This window comes from Festucalex cinctus, chromosome 20 (genome assembly GCF_051991245.1).
Source record: "Festucalex cinctus isolate MCC-2025b chromosome 20, RoL_Fcin_1.0, whole genome shotgun sequence".
NCBI classification, from domain to species: domain Eukaryota; kingdom Metazoa; phylum Chordata; class Actinopteri; order Syngnathiformes; family Syngnathidae; genus Festucalex; species Festucalex cinctus.
In genome coordinates this window covers 20,038,257-20,058,768 of record NC_135430.1, presented here as the reverse complement: position 1 = coordinate 20,058,768, position 20,512 = coordinate 20,038,257, and the positions used below count along the sequence as shown (strand labels likewise).

The 20,512-nt window shown below is 39.7% G+C and overlaps 1 protein-coding gene across 1 annotated transcript; it reads left to right on the top strand.

The window, feature by feature from the left end:
- The first annotated feature begins 412 nt into the window (after nucleotides 1-412).
- oplah (5-oxoprolinase, ATP-hydrolysing) lies at nucleotides 413-20,389 on the top strand. The gene is made up of 28 exons (XM_077508723.1): nucleotides 413-760; nucleotides 1,238-1,417; nucleotides 3,416-3,607; nucleotides 3,962-4,076; nucleotides 4,337-4,460; nucleotides 5,511-5,706; nucleotides 5,781-5,946; nucleotides 6,053-6,191; nucleotides 7,731-7,798; nucleotides 8,146-8,321; nucleotides 9,118-9,258; nucleotides 9,336-9,448; nucleotides 9,579-9,749; nucleotides 11,189-11,326; nucleotides 11,402-11,540; nucleotides 12,801-12,913; nucleotides 13,677-13,828; nucleotides 13,899-14,059; nucleotides 14,122-14,223; nucleotides 14,292-14,466; nucleotides 15,068-15,252; nucleotides 15,325-15,471; nucleotides 16,297-16,431; nucleotides 16,525-16,674; nucleotides 16,746-16,903; nucleotides 18,072-18,232; nucleotides 18,311-18,408; nucleotides 19,450-20,389. The coding sequence occupies exons 2-28, from the start codon at nucleotides 1,247-1,249 to the stop codon at nucleotides 19,600-19,602; spliced, it is 3,939 nt and encodes a 1,312-aa protein (XP_077364849.1). The 5' UTR covers nucleotides 413-760; nucleotides 1,238-1,246; the 3' UTR covers nucleotides 19,603-20,389.
- Nucleotides 20,390-20,512: the final 123 nt, after the last annotated feature.

Genomic DNA, 20,512 nt, shown 5'->3' with positions numbered 1-20,512 from the left:
TGCATAATCTAATCACCGCAGTTATATGATCAATGATGTTGACAGTCATGTTAGTGAGTTGTTTGGCGTGTGCCTCCAAGAAAAGACGAGCTCAATGATACGTTTATATCAGTAGTATGTATGTCACAACTGTCTGAAGTTATGACAAGAACTGCATCGTGCGAGCGTTTTGTTAAAACTTTGCTATTGTTTTCACTTTTATTTTCCAAGCCGCAATGACGCTTCCTGTCCGACGACACCGTGTCTTTTATTTTGAAATCTTTCTCACCACTTCCTGCCTGACAATGCACGTTGGCTGAAATCTGATTGGACAAATCACCCAACTCCCCATTTTACTACAGGAAGTAGTACGAAAGCTGTTTTGAAAACAAAACAAAAAAAAATCAGCTAACAAACAGAATTTAGGTTGTGAAATTACCTCATTTTTTTCTGATAGTGTTGAATCTACCAGAGAAAGCCGTGCTGGTTCTACCGTACCACTAATGATTCGAAGAAGTGTTTTATTTCTTCTTCTTCTTATTATTATTATTATTATTATTATTATTATTATTATTGATGATGATAATAATAATAACGTAAACCTTACTCATTAAAACTCACCGTGTCGGACCGGTTTTGCTGAAGGGTGGTGGAGAGTGGAAGGGGGCGGAGCTCCAGATAATCTTATGTGTGACTGTCGCTTCCTTGAAGAACACGCAAAGGGGGACTTCTTGAGGTTAGGACATTGAAGATTTCACAAAACGCCTGAGCTGGCTGACGGGTGAGTGAATTCAGTTCTCCTTTCATCGGATGCCCGGTAACGAATCATACGTAAGCAAAACTTAGTAGAGCACTTGCACCCCAGTTGTGTTTTGTGACGTTGCACGAAGACAGACGTCCAGTTCCATTTACTGACCACGACAATGTGCAAAAACAGTGGGGGGGTTTTATGCACCACTCCTGTTTGTGCACGTGTCATATTTCTGCAGACTTCTTTTTAAGTATAAATATGATGCAATGTATGTCTCAAATTGCAGCTCATTTTATAGTGGTCTCCTAAGGTAGCGCTCAAGTATGGAGTTAAATATGGTGCAAAGGTAACTCTCAAATGTCTAGCATCATTTATATGTAACTTGCACAAGTTTATACTACCTTCTACTACTAGCTTGTAGTTTAAAACATGAAAACTTGAGAGAAAAAAAAAAGACATAATTTACATAAATCAGGTGCACACATTCACACAGGTGTCTTGTCTCAGGTGCTCACCATGGCCCACACTGAAGGAAAGTTTGACTTTGCCATCGACCGAGGAGGAACCTTCACGGATGTGTTCGCTCGCCTACCAGACGGCCGGGAGAGGGTCCTCAAACTGCTCTCCCGTGACCCCCAGAACTACAAAGACGCCCCCACTGAGGGCATCCGCAGAGTCTTGGAGGAGGTAACTTTGACGTCTGAACATATGCAGTGCAAGCTACAATGACAATAATGAACATGTTGTAAAAAAAAAAAAAAAGAAGAATACCTTTCAGGCAGTGTTAATCAAAACTAGGGATGTAACATTAGTCAACCATTTTAAATGTATATACAATGCTACTTAGATGATGTCATAATTATACATATGCATAGTAAATGGTACCGATAGCATTAACCGAAATGTACATAAATGGCCTACAATCACAAATAATGCTTTAATATTGAGGTACTTGTTAATTTGTCAATTTGTGAAGGAATTCGTGTTACGTTCCCCTTCATCTGGCGATTAGCGTGGGTCTTAAACGTCGGTGGCCAAAACATGCCTAATTAAAATTAGACTGCACTAATAAACTAACCACCCGAGGGCACTAGAACTGCGCAAATGGAAAATGATCTTTTTAGCAAATGTGCTGCTATTAACTCATTCACTCGCCGCCATTTTCACATTTCGCAATCCCGTTCGCTCCCGGCTGTCTTACTGGTTTTTCACTGATTTTGCAAGGCCCACAGAATATTGTGTTCAATTGCGATAAAGGCATGGAACCTATCAAAAGAAAGATTAAAGTCTCTTCTTTCATCAGGAAAAAAAAGTATGTTTCTATCTGTTGCTGCTTTGCAGCAATTAGCATTAGAAGAGAGCTAAGTTAGAGAGAGCTAAGGGGGGGGTGCTCGCTTTGCTGGACCGCGGTTGACGGCTTCTTTCTTTGGTGGTGGTCCTTATGCATGCCAGATCCGTCGCACCAGCATCTACTGAAACTCAACAGAAGTACCCTCTCCCTCCCACAGCCCCTTGAATCAGTTGGTGCTGGTGTCTGTGGTTCTCACTTTGCTTTATCTATCCTTCCCTCCTTCCTCTCTTTAGTTTTTCCTCTGGTCACTTGAGATCTTAATTTATTAGAAGTATGAGGTTTCTGGGGTTGGCATAAGACTCCGGTTTTGTAACCACGCAGGAGGGGTCTTGTTGGTGCTGGACTTCACTTTGATGGATTGGATGTACTGGCTTCTATTGATCTCACTCTGCCTTATCGATCCTTCCCTCCTTCCTCTCTTTAGTTTTTCCTCTGGGCCCTTGAGATCTCGCTAAATTTGCTGGAATTTAGAGGCTTCCGGGGTTGGCGTAAGACTTTGATTTTGTAATCATGGGGAAGGCAGGAAGTGTTTGGTCGGTGCTGGATGTCACTTTGATTTACCTTTCTTTTCTCTTTATTTCTTTTTTTTCTGACCTTTTCTCTGGTCTCCTGACCATTTAAATCTCACGACTCTGGCAAGATTCTGAAGTACCTGGTTAAGGCGAAGGGTAATGGGATATTTAGAAGGTTTTAGGTGAATGAATGAGTATAAATTTATACGTATTTGCACGCACGCACACGCACGCACGCAAACGCACGCAAACGCACACACGCAAACGCACGCACGCAAACGCACGCAAACGCACGCACACATACACACACAAAAAAAAAAGAAAAAAAAAAAAAAAAAAAAGAAAACAGCAATGATGACAAGACGTTGAATCGGTAAGACTACCGAATGAACAATTCTGAGCTCTTCAAAAAAAAAAAAAAAAAAAAAAAAAAAGAAGAGAGCTAAGTTTCATCAGTTTTCACAAATCTATTCAAAATTGTAAGTAATTGAGCTTTTTTGCTACATGGCCCTGGTTGATCTCCTTTGCTCTGGTGCCACCTGCTGGCCGTTTGTGTAATAACTACCATTTCTGCAACCGTTCTTTGCAGTTGAGAGGCTGCATCAAAGCCTTCTGTATGTTCTAGCATAAAAAAAATAAAAAAATAAAAACACGTACAAGTACCTCTTTGGGACACTTAAAACATAAAAAAAAAAAAAAAAAAAACGTAATTACACGTTATTGGGAGTAAATGAGTTAAAAACACAATTGTACCTGTAAAAAATCAAAAAAAATTGATGCGTTTGAATTGAATTTGTGCTACGTCTGCGTCTTGGCCGGCAGGAAACGGGCTCCGCCTTTCCTCGCGACCAGCCCGTCGACACGTCTCGGATCGGCTGGATTCGAATGGGCACCACCGTGGCCACCAACGCGTTGCTGGAGAGAGACGGCGAGAGGACGGCTCTGCTGGTCACGAAAGGCTTCAAAGACTTGCTGCACATTGGAACACAGGCCCGGCCGAAGCTGTTTGATTTGGTTGGTAATCCTCACCCTGCAATAAAAAACAGCCCATTGAAGATTAGATCTGCTAGTTTGGAAACCTTGGGGATAAGCAAGGTTGTTTTTGTCATCTTACAAAGAACCGTCTTAGAGTTTGCCCTATGTCCAGTGAACCATTAATGGTTATGTGGTCTGTCCTGAAGGCTAAACAGAAGTTGTTTATGTGCTTGTATGTTGTACTCTGATCACGTCTTGCTCGAACAAACAACTTACTATCATACGTCCCTTATCGGTTTTATCTTTGCCGCTCTGCATATGTCCTCACCTGTTTTCTGCACATTGTCCAGTTTGACATAACGCATTAAATCATGTTTCCGTGCGCATTCGCAGGAGGTGTCGGTGCCTGAAGTGCTGTATGAGGAGGTTATCGAGGTAGACGAGCGCGTTGTCCTGAAGCAAGATGGCTGCCAGCTACCCAGGAAGGATCCCAAGCGCGTTGTCGCAGGTGCGCCAACAAAAACACTCTGCGAGTTCACTTTTAGAATGTTTTTTTTTGAGGGTCATGGCTCATGAGTAATCAATAATTACTCATTAATACTACCAAGGTTTGTTTGTCCCATCCAAGTCAAGGTTGAATACTTTTATCAGCAAAGTGGTTCACTTGAACAAGTTTCAGGAATCCCGTCGTGTTTATTGGTGTTTGTACAGATGATCGTGTCACTCATTTGAATGTGTTTTCTTTTTTTTTTTGGCGTCCATCCGCAGGCAGCACCGGGGATCGTCTGGAAGTATGGCGGGAGCTCGATCTGGAACGTGTCGAGAAGGACCTGAAAGGGGTTCTGTCACGTGGGATTCGCAGTCTGGCTGTGCTTCTGCTTCATTCCTACACGTGAGTGCAACTGCATGTTTTGTACTCTTTTTGCCTCGTGGTGCATTCAAAGAAAGTGGGACAGTGTAGGAGTTTCCTGCAAAGTGCACTGGAACACCACTCGAACTTGGAGGTCCAAGTCACGATGTCGGAAAAAAAACATGTTTCTAACCGACCAATAAAAAAAAAAAAATGAACGTGGTGCAAAATATGTTTGTCTTTTAAAAAAAAAATAAAAATAAAAAATCATCACAATCAGCCATCTTTGTTGTTTACAATTGCCCGGAACGCTTTGAGCTCGCAACTGTTACAATCCGAGTGGGATAAATCAGACTTTTTTTTTTTTCCCCATTTTTCTGGAATGCAGCCAAAGTCTACATGTTCAAAAAAATAACAATATTAAAAAAAAAAGAAAACTTTCTACCTCCTGAGGCCAAAAAGATCTATATATGTCAACAAACTGGGGTTTGATGACACTTAGCTGTAACGATATATTGACAAAATTGTTTTTACTTTTATATCTCAATGCATGAAACTATGGAGGACCAAAAATGTAAAAAATAAATAAATAAATAAAAACGGATATATAAAATATATTTCAAAAATTAAATGCAAAAAAATATACATGGAAATAATACATATAACAAAGTAAATAGAAAAGTAGAAAATAAATATAAAAATAAATGCGTAAATAAATAAAAATAAATAAATAAATAGAATTAAATGTCATCAATAAATAAAAATGCCGTGCTCTCATATTTCCGTCAGCATGAAATACGCCATTTATATTTATTTTTTGTATTTTAACTTATTACTGGTATTTAATTTAATTTTTGAATTATATTTTTAATGTCAGTTTTTATTTTCACACGTATTTATTTTTCATTTTGGCACATTTGGTCCTCCATATGAAACTATCTTCAGTTGTCGGACTCGTGTCAATTATGGGAGCTTCAGTGCCTAAAATAAGTCAAAATGAATTATTAAAAAAAAAAAGACCCGTATGACGATGCTTTTGTCCTTTTGCCATATGTTGTAGCTCTGTCACAATTTCCCCTCCTTCCTCCCCAGGTGGTCCGACCACGAGAAAGCCGTGGGTTCCCTGGCTCGTCAGTTGGGCTTCAGCCAGGTGTCGCTGTCCTCCGAGGTCATGCCCATGGTCAGGGCGGTCCCTCGAGGTTACACCGTCTGCGCCGACGCCTACCTCACACCCAAAATCCGCGAGTACCTGAAAGGCTTCACCTCTGGCTTTAAGGATGCTTTGAAGGCAAGCTGGTTCAATTAAATGCAGCGTTATCGTCGATCGTGATTTATTTCAGCAGCGTTCCGTTCTGTCGTCAGGACGTGGACGTCCTGTTCATGCAGTCGGACGGCGGTCTGACTCCCATGCGGCAGTTCTGCGGCTCGCGCGCCGTCTTGTCCGGCCCGGCCGGCGGGGTCGTGGGTTACGCCGTCACTTCTTACAGCCAGATGGAGAAGAGGCCTGCGATCGGCTTCGATATGGGCGGTAGGTCTGCGCTGTTGGTTTGTATGCGCCGTTATGAAGATTTGTGTCGTTTGTGCCTTTCTGTGACCGCAAAAACAATCTTGCGTCCTATACTTAACTTCCACAGGCACGTCTACCGACGTGAGTCGTTACGCCGGCCAGTTTGAGCACGTGTTTGAGGCCACCACAGCTGGGGTCACGCTGCAGGCGCCTCAGCTCGACATCAACACTGTGGCGGCAGGCGGAGGCTCGCGACTCTTCTTCAGGTCTATCGCCAACAAAAATCGATTGACCAGTAACAAAGTGTAGTATTTGTACTTTGTTACTGTACTTAACTCATTTACTCGCAATAACGTATAAATACGTTTTTTTTATGCTCTAAGTGTCCCAAAGACGTATTTATACGTTTTTTTTGTTTGTTTGTTTTTTATGCTAGAGCATACAGAAGGCTTTGATGTAGCCTCTCAACTGCAAAGAACGGTTGCAGAAATGGTAGTTATTACACAAACAGCCAGCAGGTGGCAGCAGAGCAAAGGAGATCAACCAGGGCCATGTAGAAAAAAAAGCTCAATTACTTACAATTTTAAATAATTTGTGAAAACTGATTAAACTTAGCTCTATTCTAATGCTAATTGCTGCAAAATGGAAACATTCCTGATGAAAGAAGAGACTTTAATCTTTCTTTTGGTAGCTTCCATGCTTTTATAGCAATTGAACACAATATTCTGTGGGCCTTGCAAAATCATTCAAAATCCAGTAAAACAGCCGGGAGCGAACGGGATTGCGAAATGTGAAAATGGCGGCGAGTGAATGAGTTAAGTAGTTTTTTTTTTTTTTTTTTTTTTTCCAGATGTCTGTACTACCCTTACTTGATGCATTTTAAAATTGATATCTCTACATAAAATAGACTCATGACTATTTTTTTTTAAAACCTTCATGGATGACATATTTATCTTGAAGTTGAAGTCACACTAGTATTATAGGCTACATTATTATTTTAAGGCATTTAAAAAAAAATAATAAAGTGGCGAAGTTTCAAAATTTAAAAGATGCTAGGATACTATAGAGAGGTAAAGTCAGCTGTGGTCGAAAGGTGTGCAAATAATATTAAATAATATTTAAAAAAAAATAAAAAATCTTTGTGTAAAATTATCAAAATTAGTATTCTCTTTTTTTTTTCTTTGTTACTTTTGTACTTAAATAAATTCCAGTCTGTACTTCTTTACTTTTGCTGAAAGGGATACTTGACTCATTGAACAATTTTCAGCAGTGAAAAGTTAATATTTTGTCCAGAATCAATTTTGATAACTTCATTATTTTTCATGTACAATTAATAATACCTTTTTGAAAAGACATTTTTCTACTTGCTGTCGACTGATGATGACATCACCTGTGCTGAGGAAGTGGGTAACGGCCAATCATGGCTCACCTGTTTTCTGGCTTCGGTCAGTAAACTGAGCCATGATTGGCCGTTACCCACTTCCTCATCACAAGGTGATGTCATCATCAGTCGACAGCAGGTAGAAAAAATACGAATTGTACATGAAAAATAATGAAGTTACCGCATTAATTATAGACAAAATCTGAACTTTTTACTGCTGAAAATGGCTCAATGAGTCAAGTATTCCTTTATAGTGTTGAATCAGTACTTTTTTAACAATGTATCAAGTACTTCAATTATCTGTACTTCAACTTAGAGTGTGAATATATTGACCCACTGATTATTGATACGCCTCTCGCATCGGGTCCCACGAGATCGTGTTAGCGGTCTGTGGCCTAATTATTGGCATGATGTCATCTGTCAGGTCCGGGATGTTTGTGGTCGGACCAGAGTCTGCCGGTGCACATCCGGGACCAGCCTGCTATCGGAAAGGTAATTCTTTTTTTTCTTTTTTTTTTTGGTAATTTTTTTTTAAATTATTATTATTTTTATTTTATTTTTTATTATTAAATTAATATAAAAAAAAAAATTTAAAAGAAGGAAAGGTAATTCATGTACATAACCGTCATTGCTTTGCTTGTGTTTGACGTTTTGTCGTGTTGTTCATCCGCACACCTTGGATGAATGTCATGGACTGCAATATCATTTTTTTGTTGTTTGTTTATTTGTTTTTACACCTTGATAGCTCACAAAAAAAAAAAAAAAAAAAAAAAAAAAAAACTTGTGTGCATTACTTTGGTCAAACATTGTAACATGACATCCCGTTTTGATTTTCCTAGGCGGTCCTCTGACTGTGACAGATGCTAACTTAGCTCTCGGCCGCCTCCTCCCATCCTTCTTTCCCAAGATCTTTGGTCCTGGCGAGAACGAAGTTCTATCCCTGGAGGAGACTATGACGCATTTCCGCGGTCTCACCAAAGAAATCAACGACTTCCTGTCCTCTAACCAATCACAAGTACTAATATATTTATCTTGATAGCGTCTCATTGGACCTATTTGCGGTCCAAAAATGTGAAATATTGTTTTGCTGTTTCCAATTTAACATTATAGTGACTGTAGCCTTGTCAATGTCGTTTTCTAAAGACTGAATTTTAATGCATGTCTTGTATGAAGGACCAAAAAAATGCCAAAATAATAAATAAAACGACTATAAAAACCAAACAAAAAATGGAAAATACAATCAAATATATATGTAAATAAATAAATACAAAAATAGGCAAGATCCAAAAATACAAATAAATGTGGAAATAAATACAAAAATAAATATGTAAATAGAATTAACTGTCAACCAATCAATAAAAACGCTCTGCTCTCAGAGTTTGAGGCAGTTTGTTGCAGTGGAGTCCAACCCAAGACACACTTAGGACTGCCCCCTCATTTGAATAACATTTCATGACAGCATCTGTAGCATGAAATAAATAAATATGAGATCAGAGCCTTTTTATGTATTGATTGATATTAAAATCTATTTTTATATTTATTTCCACATGTATTTTTATTTTTTCGCCTTGTTTATTATTCTTTTATTTTTACTTTATTTATTTACATTTGTTGTTTTATTTCCATTTATGTTTATTTTTTTGTATTAATTTTTTTAATTAAAATGTTATATCCGTTTTTATTTTCTCTCTATTTATTTTGGCGTTTTTAGTCCTCCATATCTTGCAATGAGTCTCATTAGATTGTGCTCGTGTTTACGCCAATAATTGTAATGTTTGAAATAGTTTTTAATATATCTATTTTTTTTGCAGGCCGGTGCAAACGGCACATACCACTCCGACAACGCTACTTTGCCCAAAAGCCGATCTGAAATGACCTTAGAAGAAGTGGCCATGGGCTTCATCCGCGTGGCGAATGAGGCCATGTGTCGGCCAATCCGAGCCCTGACGCAGGTACTGAAGTCACGATGTGCGCTTTCCTATACGAGTCTGCCGGAATATGTTGAATGTTAAAATGTCTGCACTCTCAGGCGAAGGGCCATGACACATCTCAGCACGTGCTGGCGTGTTTCGGGGGCGCCGGCGGCCAGCACGCCTGCGCGATCGCACGAGCCCTCGGGATGAAGACCGTCTTTATACATAAGTAAAAACCCAAAAAAAAGCTCAAGATTTGCTTTGGGGCACAGTATGAACCTGGAAAAAAAAAAAAAAAAAAAAAGAGCTCATGACGCACATCATTTTTTACTGTACAATGTATATTGTTGCTCATTCAGGTACAGTGGCGTGCTGTCGGCCTACGGTCTGGCTCTAGCGGACGTTGTGGAGGAAGTGCAGGAGCCGTGCTCGCTGCAGTACGAAAAGGGCTCCTTCAGCGAGCTTGACCGTAGAGTGGAACTGCTGTCCAAGCGCTGCGGCGACGCGCTGCATGCGCGCGGGTTCGACAGGTGACGTCATAGCTGCGTTTTCAACTCTGTTTTCAAATTGCAGAAGAGAGCGAGAAGAATTAATTCATCGATCAAAATGTGCAGAACCAGCACATCCGCTATTTATTCAATTAAATGCAATGGAATTTGATGACTTGGTGGATTTTAAAATGGTACAAATAATGTTTAAAGTTGATCACAATGTACTCGGCCACAGTACTCAGAAGTTGTTTGAAATTAGACACAGTCCTTATTAGGGCCTGACGATTCGATTCGTATCACGATTCACAGGTCACGATTCGATTCGATACCGATTAATCCCGATACGAATTTATAAGTCGATTGTTGCGATTTTTTTCCATTCAAATTTAGAAAATACTAATCAGTAAGCTTGTAGAGTGTAAGATTTATATGAAAATTTATTATTTATTGATCTGAAATTTCAGTCTTATAGAGGTTGTAATCTGTTTCATGTTTGAACAGCATTAAAATAAAATATTAAGGCTTAATGTTCCGTTCATATAACATTCTTCCATGCTCAAGGTGTGAATCCGAACCCGAAGTCAGACGTTTTGTTGAATATTTTTCCATTAAAAATGGACGTTTAAAAATCGATTCACACACACACAAAAAAAAAAAAAAAAAGGAAATGATGATAAGACGTTGAATCGGTAAGACTACCGAATGAACAATTCTGAACTCTTTATAAAAAATAAAAATAAAAAAAAAAATTTAAAAAAATCGATTTTTTTTTAATTGAATCGATTCGAGAATCGCGCGATGTAGTATCACGATATATCGCCGAATCGATTTTTTTTTTTTTAACACCCCTAGTCCTTATGATATAAGGGGTACAAGTGTCTACAAAAAAAAAACCGAAACAAGAACAAATATTAAGCAAAGTTGTATTTCTGTACAAGGTGTTGATTTGTGGAATCATTTGGGAATTGATTTGAAAAATTGTGACTCACTTCTGGAGTTTAAAATTTTTTTTAAAAATAAAGTTCCAAAAAAATGACTTATGTCAGACCAGAGTATGAAAATTGTACACGTGAGTATGTGTAAATGATTTAGATGGGTATTATGGTATATGTTTATGAAATTCATGTTTATATGTTTTTGGCAAATGCGAATATGTCTAAGTGCACTTGTGTGTGTGTGTGTATATATAACCTGGTTTATATATTTTGTTTTAAAAATAGTACATTAGTATTAATAATGAAATAAGTTTAAATCTATTTAGTAAAAGGGGTCGGACGAGATAAGTTTCTAACTTCTTCCTGCTCCCTTTTGAACATGTAAGTTGTGATTGATTGACTTTTATTTTCTTTTGATTTTTTTTTATATTATTATTATTTTTTTTTATCTCTGCTGTTTGCCTGTTTATATGTTCAATAAATCCAATCAAAATCAAAATAGCTCTGTCTCACACAAATGTCTTTTTTGTCTTATCTTCTCAGCGGCCAGATAAGCAGCGAGGTTTTTCTCCACCTGCGCTACGAGGGCACCGATTGCGCCCTCATGGTGACCGCAGCCGGTTACCCCCGAAACGAACAGACTTCGCGAGCCGGCGACTTCCGCCGCGCTTTTGCGCAAAGGTTTGGCGCCCTAAAAGAGTTCGGCCGTGTCCGTCCGCCCACGTGACGCTCGGCTGAGGATTTGCTCGTGTTTAGGTATCGGAAGGAGTTTGGATTCACCATCCCAGACAGGCCCATCGTGGTCGATGACATCAGAGTGAGGGGGTGTGGCAAGTCGGGCATCAAATTGACGTACAAACCGAAGAAGGGACGTGGTCAGGCCAAAGCTGTGACGGTATTTGGACTCTATTGCACAATACCCCCCCAAAATAATGTCCACATGCAACTCATGCTCATTTTTAACCTTTGTTATCCCGGTCAACTCATTTTGACTAAAGAGAGAAATAAAAATGCCTTTCTTTCACCCTAAAATTTGATGTATGTGACCTCACTAGTCTAAACATGAGTTAAGGAGTTATGGAGCAAAATCCTGCAGTTTTTATCCATCTTAGGGGGCGGCCATTGTGCCACTTGGCTGTCGCCTGAAGATGACATCACAGTTGCGCAGTTGCTCCGGCAACGACCAATCACGGCTCCCCTGTTTTCTGAAGCTGGGCTGTGATTGGTTGTTGCCTGGGCCCTGAGCAACTGTGATGTCATTTTGGCTCGACAGCAAGTGGCACAATGGCCGCCGCCTAAGAGGGATAAAAAAAAATAAAAAAAAACGGCTGGATTTTGCTGCTGAACTCGATTCCTGTAATGTAATATTAACCAGAATACCGGATTTAGATTAGTGGGGCTGCATAAAACATCTTGTCAATCATTTGTTTTCCCTTTAATGATACTTAATACTGTCATGTCATTCTTTTATTCAGGTGCAAAAAGTTTGTAAATTTGAATGACGAAGTACAATGGTGGTGGCAATATTTGTGAAACTGCACTTGTCATTAATGTGTGTATTTTTGATGGTACTGTGGCAACAGTATTCACACTCCCAAAAACAGTTTCCACCATAGTTACACAGTTTGCACAGTACCTATGACATAAATGCAAAACCTCTCTTATCATTTTAAAGCGGAAGTCAATCTCCCAAAATAAAATTATTGACAATAATATGTTCTGTGCAGCCTCACTAGTCTAAATATTGGTGGAATATGAGTTAATACAGCAAATTGTAGTCGTTTTGATCCATCTCGGAGGCGGTCATTTTTCCATGAGTGAAAATGACATCACAGTTGCGCCTGTCTCGGGTAACAACCAATCACAGCTCCGCTTCAGAACACGGGTGAGCTGTGATTGGTCGTTCGTTGCCGGAGCCCTGAACAACTGTGATGTCATCTTCAGTCGACAGCTAAGTGGCAAAATGGCCGCCCCCTGAGCTGTCATGTATTAATCAGAATGTCCTTTGAGACTCGTTAGCTAACGTCGTCTTTAACCTGCACAATTTGTGGCTGACAACATCATTTTTCCGATTGTCCACTTTTGAGGAAATAACATATCTTGAAGACTTGTGGTCTGGAAATGTGCTTGATGACACATTTGCTCTTCTGTCTAGATGACCAAATGCTACTTTGAGGACGGTTACCATGACACCGCTGTGTATCTGTGGGAGGAGCTTAATTGTGGTCACACCATCCCGGGACCAGCCATCATCATTGACAAGAACAGGCATGGACACTTCGCTTATACTTTGGATAATTAATAGGGATGCACGATAATATCGGTGGCCGATAATTATCGGCAATTATCCACCTATTTGACTTCAAACAGATAAACCAGATAATAGAGAAATCTGCCGATAATTATCAACCAATTTGGTGTCATCCAGATAAACCGGATAATAAAGAAATTTGCCGATAATTATCGACAATTATCAACCAGTTTGACATCATGCAGATAAAACAGATAATAAAGAAATTTGCCAACAATTATCGGCAATTATCGACCAATTTGACGTCAAACAGATAAAGCAGATAATAAAGAAATTTGCCGAAAATTATCGGCAATCATCAAACAATTTGACACCAAAAAGATAAAGCAGATTATAGAAAAATTCGCCAATAATTATCGGCAATTGTCAATTTGGTGTTAAAGATAAACCAGATAATAGAGAAATTGGCCGAAAATTATGGGCAATTTGCGACCAATTTCATTTCATACAGATAAATATACTAGATAATAAAGAAATCGGGCATTAATAATTGACATGCCACATTGGTCCATTTATCGACATCGGCACATTCTAAATGATTGGTTTATCGGTATCGGTTGAAAATAGCATTATCGTGTATCCCTAATAATTAATATTTATGATGAGATCTATCTGAAAAATGAGATCCGATCATATCTCTAAAGTGAGTTTTATTAAGAGACGTCTTGTGTTGAATTCCGTCAGATTTTGAATCGGTTTTTTTTCGCATGCCCCCCTCAGCACGATCCTGGTCGAGCCGTGCTGCGACGCCCGTTTGACAGAAAGGGGCGACGTGTGCATGACGGTTGGTGCTGACCCGCACTGCGCAGTGGGCACAGAACTCAACACGGTGCGGCTGTCCATCTTCTCCCATCGCTTCATGAGCATCGCAGGTGGGCCGATCACACCATCGGCAAAATACTCCAAATTCTGTGGTTCATTTGTTTTTGGGTGGTCCGGTAGAACAAATGGGCAGAGTTCTGCAAAGAACTTCCATCTCCACCAACATCAAGGAGCGTCTGGACTTCTCCTGCGCTGTGTTTGGACCGGATGGTGGTCTGGTGTCCAACGCGCCCCACATTCCCGTCCATCTCGGTGCAATGCAGGAGACTGTCCAGTTTCAGGTGGGGAATTTTACCTTTAGCTGCTTTGACCCAAAACACTCCATTCTTTTTTTTCTGTTTAGATCAAATCTCTCGGGGATAAACTCAAAGAAGGCGATGTGATTCTGAGTAACCACCCGTGCGCTGGCGGCAGTCACCTTCCCGATCTCACGGTCATCACTCCAGTCAGTTCGTGTCCCGCAGAATTTTTTTTTCAACTCTCCGATGCCAACAATCCCTCCTTGAATTTCAGGTGTTTAAGAAAGGCATTGGTGGGCCAGTGTTCTTTGTAGCCAGCAGGGGGCACCATGCCGACATAGGAGGCATCACTCCAGGCTCCATGCCCCCGCACTCCACCTCTCTGCAGCAAGAGGGCGCTGTCTTCATTTCCTTCAAGCTGGTAACAGGCGGCGTCTTCCAGGAAGAAGGTAGGACAAATATTTATGTATTTATGTCTTTATGTATTTTAAGCATTCAATGCTCGACTCGTTGCCTAGCAACTCAAGTCGCAATTTGAGGTGTCAGTGGACAAGAATAGTCGTCCGTTGCTGGAGCTCTCCAATGCAAGCTGGCATGTCAAGTAATAAATGACTAATTAAGTAAATTACTAAATAAATACATGCATAAATAAATGACTAAAAGTGAAAATAAAAATGGATATAAAAAATGTAGTTCAAAAATGACATTTTGTTGTTTTTATTTCCATTTATATATATATATTTTTTTTTTTTTAATTTTCTAATTATATTTTTTATATCCGTTTTTATATTCACTTTTATTCATTTATTTATTTCGTCATTTATTTATTTTGAAATTTGGCAGTTTTGGTACTCCATAGTGGATAGCATAGGATGCAATTATCTATATTAATTTAAAAACTGTGCACAAGGTTAGAAGACGAGACTGGGATGTTAAATTTAATTATGAAATAACAAATTGGCAAGGATAAAATAAACACACGCTACCATTACGTTCTTCCGACAATTTTATGTCTTTTTTTTTTTGCTACTCTCGCTGTCCGCTCCTCAGCTGTGACGGAGGCCCTGATGGCTCCGGCCCAGTACCCCGAGTCGTCCGGAACACGGAACCTCCACGACAACCTGTCGGACCTGCGCGCTCAGGTAGCAGCCAACCGCAGAGGCAGTCAGTTGGTCGGGGAGTTGATCAACTGCTACGGGCTGGCAGTGGTTCAAGCTTACATGGGCTACATCCAGGTAACGACGGCTCCAAGAGTAAACGGCAGAGCGGAGACGATAAAGTGACGGCGCGGCCCGTGCATATTGCAGAGTAATGCCGAGTTGGCAGTCCGGGACATGCTGAGAGACTTTGCGCGTCGTCGACGGCAACAGACGGGCTCCTTGGAGGTGGAGTCGGAGGATTTCATGGACGACGGCACCCCAATCCGACTGCGGGTGCAGATCAATGAAGAGGAGGTGATAATCGTTATTTATTTCATTCAATGTAATGAATTCATGTATTTATTTATTTATTTATATTCATTTAAATTTTATTTATTTTTATTTTTTTAATGAGAGCTTAGCATTCGACAGCCTTCCTGAGTCAACATGTCAAAAAATAAAAATAAAATTTTATATATATATATATATATATATATTTTTTTTTTATTTAAGAAGAGGTGATAATGTTTTTTTTTAATACACTCTAAGAAGCTGCCACGTAAACAAACAAGCTTTCACTTTAAAACAGTGTCGTGAAATCTTCCTTCAAGTGAATATGTTAGCATTAACTCATTTGCTCCCAATAATGTATAAATACGTTTTTTTTTAATGTTCTGTGTCCCAAAGACGTATTTATATGTTTTTGTTTTTGTTTTTTTTACGCTATAGCATACAGAAGGCTTTGATGCAGCCTCTCAACTGCAAAGAACGGTTGCAGAAATGGTAGTTATTACACAAACGGCCAGCAGGTGGCAGCAGAGCAAAGGAGATCAACCAGGGCTATTGAGAAAAAAAGCTCAATTACTTACAATTTGAAATAGATTTGTGAAAACTGATGAAAACTTCTAATGCTAATTGCTGCAAAACGGAAACAGAAACATACTTTTTTTTTTCCCCTGATTAAAGAAGAGACTTTAATCTTTCTTTTGATAGGTTCCATGCTTTTATAGCAATCGAACACAATATTCTGTGGGCCTTGCAAAATCAGTCCAAATCCAGTAAAACAGGCGGGAGCGAACGGGATTGCGAAATGTGAAAATGGCGGCGAGCGAATGAGTTAATAGCCTTTAACCACAACAGGGCACTGCTGTGTTTGACTTCACCGGGACTGGAACGGAGGTTTGGGGGAACTGCAACGCCCCGCGAGCGATTACGCTCTCCGCCCTCATCTACTGCCTGCGCTGCATGGTGGGACAGGACATCCCCCTCAATCAGGTCTGATGCTTCTCCCTCTTAATCTAATTTGTCTGGGACATCCATTGCCATGAAATGAGCTCCTCAATGTTTTTCCTTCCAACACACATTTAGGGCTGTCTCGCCCCAATCAAAGTCATCATCCCCCCAGGTTCCATCCTGCAGCCTTCGCAGAACGCCGCCGTGGTTGGCGGGAACGTGCTCACGTCCCAGAGAGTCGTGGATGTCATTTTCAAAGCGTTTGAGGTCTGCGCCGCCTCCCAGGTGAGGATGGCGGCGATAAGATGTCGCCACGCTGCGAGCTCTCCATTGACACACCTGCGTCTGTTCATCAGGGTTGCATGAACAACGTTTCTTTCGGCAGCGACAAAGTCGGTTACTATGAGACCGTCGCCGGTGGTGCCGGGGCCGGGCCAAGCTGGAATGGGAGAAGTGGCGTTCACAGTCACATGACCAACACGCGCATCACTGACCCAGAGATTCTGGAAAAGAGGTAAGACGTGGGATCTGGTTAGATCAGGGGTCTGCAACCTGCGGCACTGGAGCCACATGTGGGCTCTTTGAGGATCTCTTTTAAATAAAAAATAAAAAATAAAAAAAATTTAAAAAAATGAATTATTTACATAAAAAGTAATAATTAAATAATTGATTTTTTTTCCATTTGTCAGAAAGAATGGTGAAAGGGAGATGTGAAGGAGAGAAAAGTTGTTTAAAATAAAAAAATAAATAAATAAAATAATAATAAATAAATAAAAATGTCCAAAAAGGAAGAGGAAAATGCAGAAAAGAAAATGTTCTAAGAGTAACCATAAAATGTCCAAAAACAAAAGACGAAGGGCAGAAAATTGCCATAAAATGTCTTTGGATTTGGGGGAAAAAAAAAAAAAAAAAGGCAGAAAATTAATTTAAAAAAAGACAGAAAATGTTTAAAAAGTAATAATAAAATGTCCCCCAAAAAAAGAGAGTCCGAAGATTACAATAAAATGTACCGGTACATACATTTGCCAAAAAAGTCACAAACCTTATTTTAAAAAAGGTAGGGAAGGAAAAAAAAAAAAAAAAAAAAACGTTCAAAGAACAAGAAATGTCAAAAATTGATAGCAAAAAAAAAGGCAGAGTAAATGTCCAAGAAAAAGGATAAAGAGAGGCAGAAAATTATTGTAATATTGCCAAAAATATCAGAAATTTGACAAAAAAGCAGAAAAGACTAAAAATGTGGTCTGAAAAATGACAAACCTGCACACACAAATTCAACAACGAAAAATGAAAGGTAGAAGAAAATGAATCTTTACATAATGGATACTACATCTTTTTTTGGGCCCTCATTACATTAGACTACTAACAAATGGCACACTGTTTCCTTCACCACAATGTTCAAATGTTTTTTTTTTGTTATTTATTTAGCCTAAAACGGCTCTTTGGACAGGAAAGGTTGCTGAACCCTTTGTTAGACAAAACATTTATTTCAGTACAATAATTAAGAGTTGATGATAGTAACTGGATAACTATTTTAACTTCATGTGTCCTATCAATAAAAGCCAAAAAATACTTAAAAAACATTTATATTTCGTCTTTTTTTTTTTTTTCCCCATACTTTTCAAGAATAATATTTTTATCAGTATTGCATGTAAGTTGTGCACTGTTTTGCCCATTTCTACGAGGTACCCAGTGATTTTGGAGCAGTTCTCTTTGCGGCCCGCTTCAGGAGGCGCCGGGAAGTACAGCGGAGGAGACGGTGTGATTCGGAAGCTCCTCTTCAGGGACAAAGTGGTCCTTTCTGTACTGAGCGAGAGGCGATCCGCGCGCCCCTACGGCCTTGAGGGTAAACGCATTGAAGCCGCCTTTTCAGAATGGCTTTGTTTGTAAATTGTGTAACCAATTTCTCTTCCTCTGACGTCAGGGGGCGAAGCTGGTGCGGCAGGACTGAACCTGCTTCACAGAGCAGACGGCAGGGTGCTCAGTCTGGGTGCGAAGACCAGCGTCAGCCTTCAACCTGGGGTAAGATATCAAGATGACCTCGTTTATGATTGACCCAAATTCAAAGTTGTTGTTTTTTTCAACATACAAGGCAAGCAGTCATTTACCGGTATATGTGCGCAGTGAGCTAATTTCAACTCACTTCCACAACAAGCCACAGTTTGGTAAATAGTGAACAATTAATAAAAAAAATTAAAATAAAAAAATAGGGTTCAAGCTGTTTTAGAACAACCACATTGAAAAGTCCGTTTAGCTTAATGCTAACAAACGATGCAAAATTGCCATCAACGTGCTATGCTAATGGTTAGCGTCAATAGTTTCATTTTTTTAAATCTTTAAAGGGACATTTTATTATTTAGTGACATATGGGGGGTGAACTAATAGAATGCAACAAACGGCGTCTCAGAGAGATCACACCAATTATTATTTGTAGAATATTATATTCTAGTGCTATAAAGACATGGACACCTACTAAAAGAAAGATTAGACTCTCTTGTCATCAGGAAAAACAAAAAACAAAAAAAAAACACTGGGGGAAAAAAAAGCATGTTGGAACATGGCTGATCTCTTATACTCTACTGCCAATTGATGGCCGCTTTTTGTAATACTACCATTGCTTTAAGCGACTTCTTCAGGTCAGAAGCTATGTTAAAGCCTTCTGTTTGCTATAGCATAAAAAACATTTAAAAAAACAAAACAAAAAAACGTATAAATATGTTTTTGGGAGTGAATGAGAATGTATTAAAAACGTATTTATACGTTTTTGGGATTGAATGAGTTAATCACTTTTCCATTCTTTTCAATGGGGAAAGATGATTTGAGATACAATTTATTAATTTTTTTTCCCCAAGTTAAGCGTGCGACGATAGCATGCTTTAAACTCGTAGGATCAAGAATAATTTACTTTTATCGGGGTTTCATACCATTTAAAGTGATTCCCCATTCCAGTTAGAATAATATTCCAAATTAATTGATTTTTTTTACTATAGTCGATCAAGGCAATTTACCTTGGAGTGACGGGGGCCCCCCGGATAACGCGCATGTGTCTGTTCCCCTCTACAGGACATGTTCTGCCTATACACGCCTGGGGGAGGAGCTTATGGGAAGGCGGAGGAAGCAAATGGAAGAGCAGCGACAAAGCGCAGGCGCTTGAATGAGACTTTCCCCGAGCGAGGCAGCGTCTTTGACTACCGCATGGCACAAGAGGGAGTGTGACGGACGGGAAGCAAAGTAAACACAAGTGGAAAAAGGTGATTTGATGCAAATTACAAGATGATGTGGACTTTGACAAAAACGGATGTTTCACAGAAACATATTTACTTTTAACATTTATTAACCTGAATTGTAAAGGCTAATGCATAAGTGAGAATTAAAAATTCTAAAGCACCTTTTCCACTCCTGAACTGGAGTTTAAATTGGGACAAAGTGGTACATTGAAATTTGCGACATTGTCTTGTATTTGGGTGGGGCCGGTGGGGGGATGGGGGGGTGCCTGTTTATTTCCCTCCTCCCTTTTTTGGGCGAGGAATGACGCACGGGGGGACGCATGGTGAGCGGGAGTGCAGGCATGCGTAGGCCGCTGATAAAGAGATAGCGACCACTGCGGAGGAAGCAGCGGGAGGTCGACGGCTGCTGGATTTTGGATGTAAATCAGACGGTTTCCTTCTTTTTGCGCTCGCTGCAAATTCCAATCGGGAGCCCGCTTGATCAAAGATAACGTCCGTGTTTATGGATCTCAATTCCTTGCGCTCAAAACACCATCTGTGGTACGATGAAGATTGGAGGCGTGCCCCCCCCCCCCCCCCCTCCCCCTTTTGAGCTTACCCGGAATTATCTTCGTTAGTTTATCAGCTCAAAGCTTGCAACAGCTTCATTGACACCAAACATGACGAATTAAAACGAATGTTCTGTAAAATGCTGACATCAATATTTCTGTTTAGAAAAAATAAATAAATGTCGTAAAATTATGTGCGGTAGAAAGATAAAATCTTTTGCAAGATAAGCCCAAGTCTTACTTTTACTTTTAATTGATTTTACACATAATACATGAAAATCCCACTTTATAGAGTACAGTATTTACAAATGTAATAACACTAAACAAGACAATTTGACGAAAACAGCCTTT

What these genes read in the sequence shown, in the direction of transcription:
- oplah (XM_077508723.1), top strand. Translation starts at nt 1,247, where the DNA reads ATGGCCCACACTGAAGGAAAGTTTGACTTTGCCATCGACCGAGGAGGA. An exon ending in TCCCAAGCGCGTTGTCGCAG is followed by an intron (nt 4,077 to 4,336) that starts GTGCGCCAACAA and finishes GTCCATCCGCAG; the next exon opens with GCAGCACCGGGGATCGTCTG. An exon ending in TGTCCTCTAACCAATCACAA is followed by an intron (nt 8,322 to 9,117) that starts GTACTAATATAT and finishes TTTTTTTTGCAG; the next exon opens with GCCGGTGCAAACGGCACATA.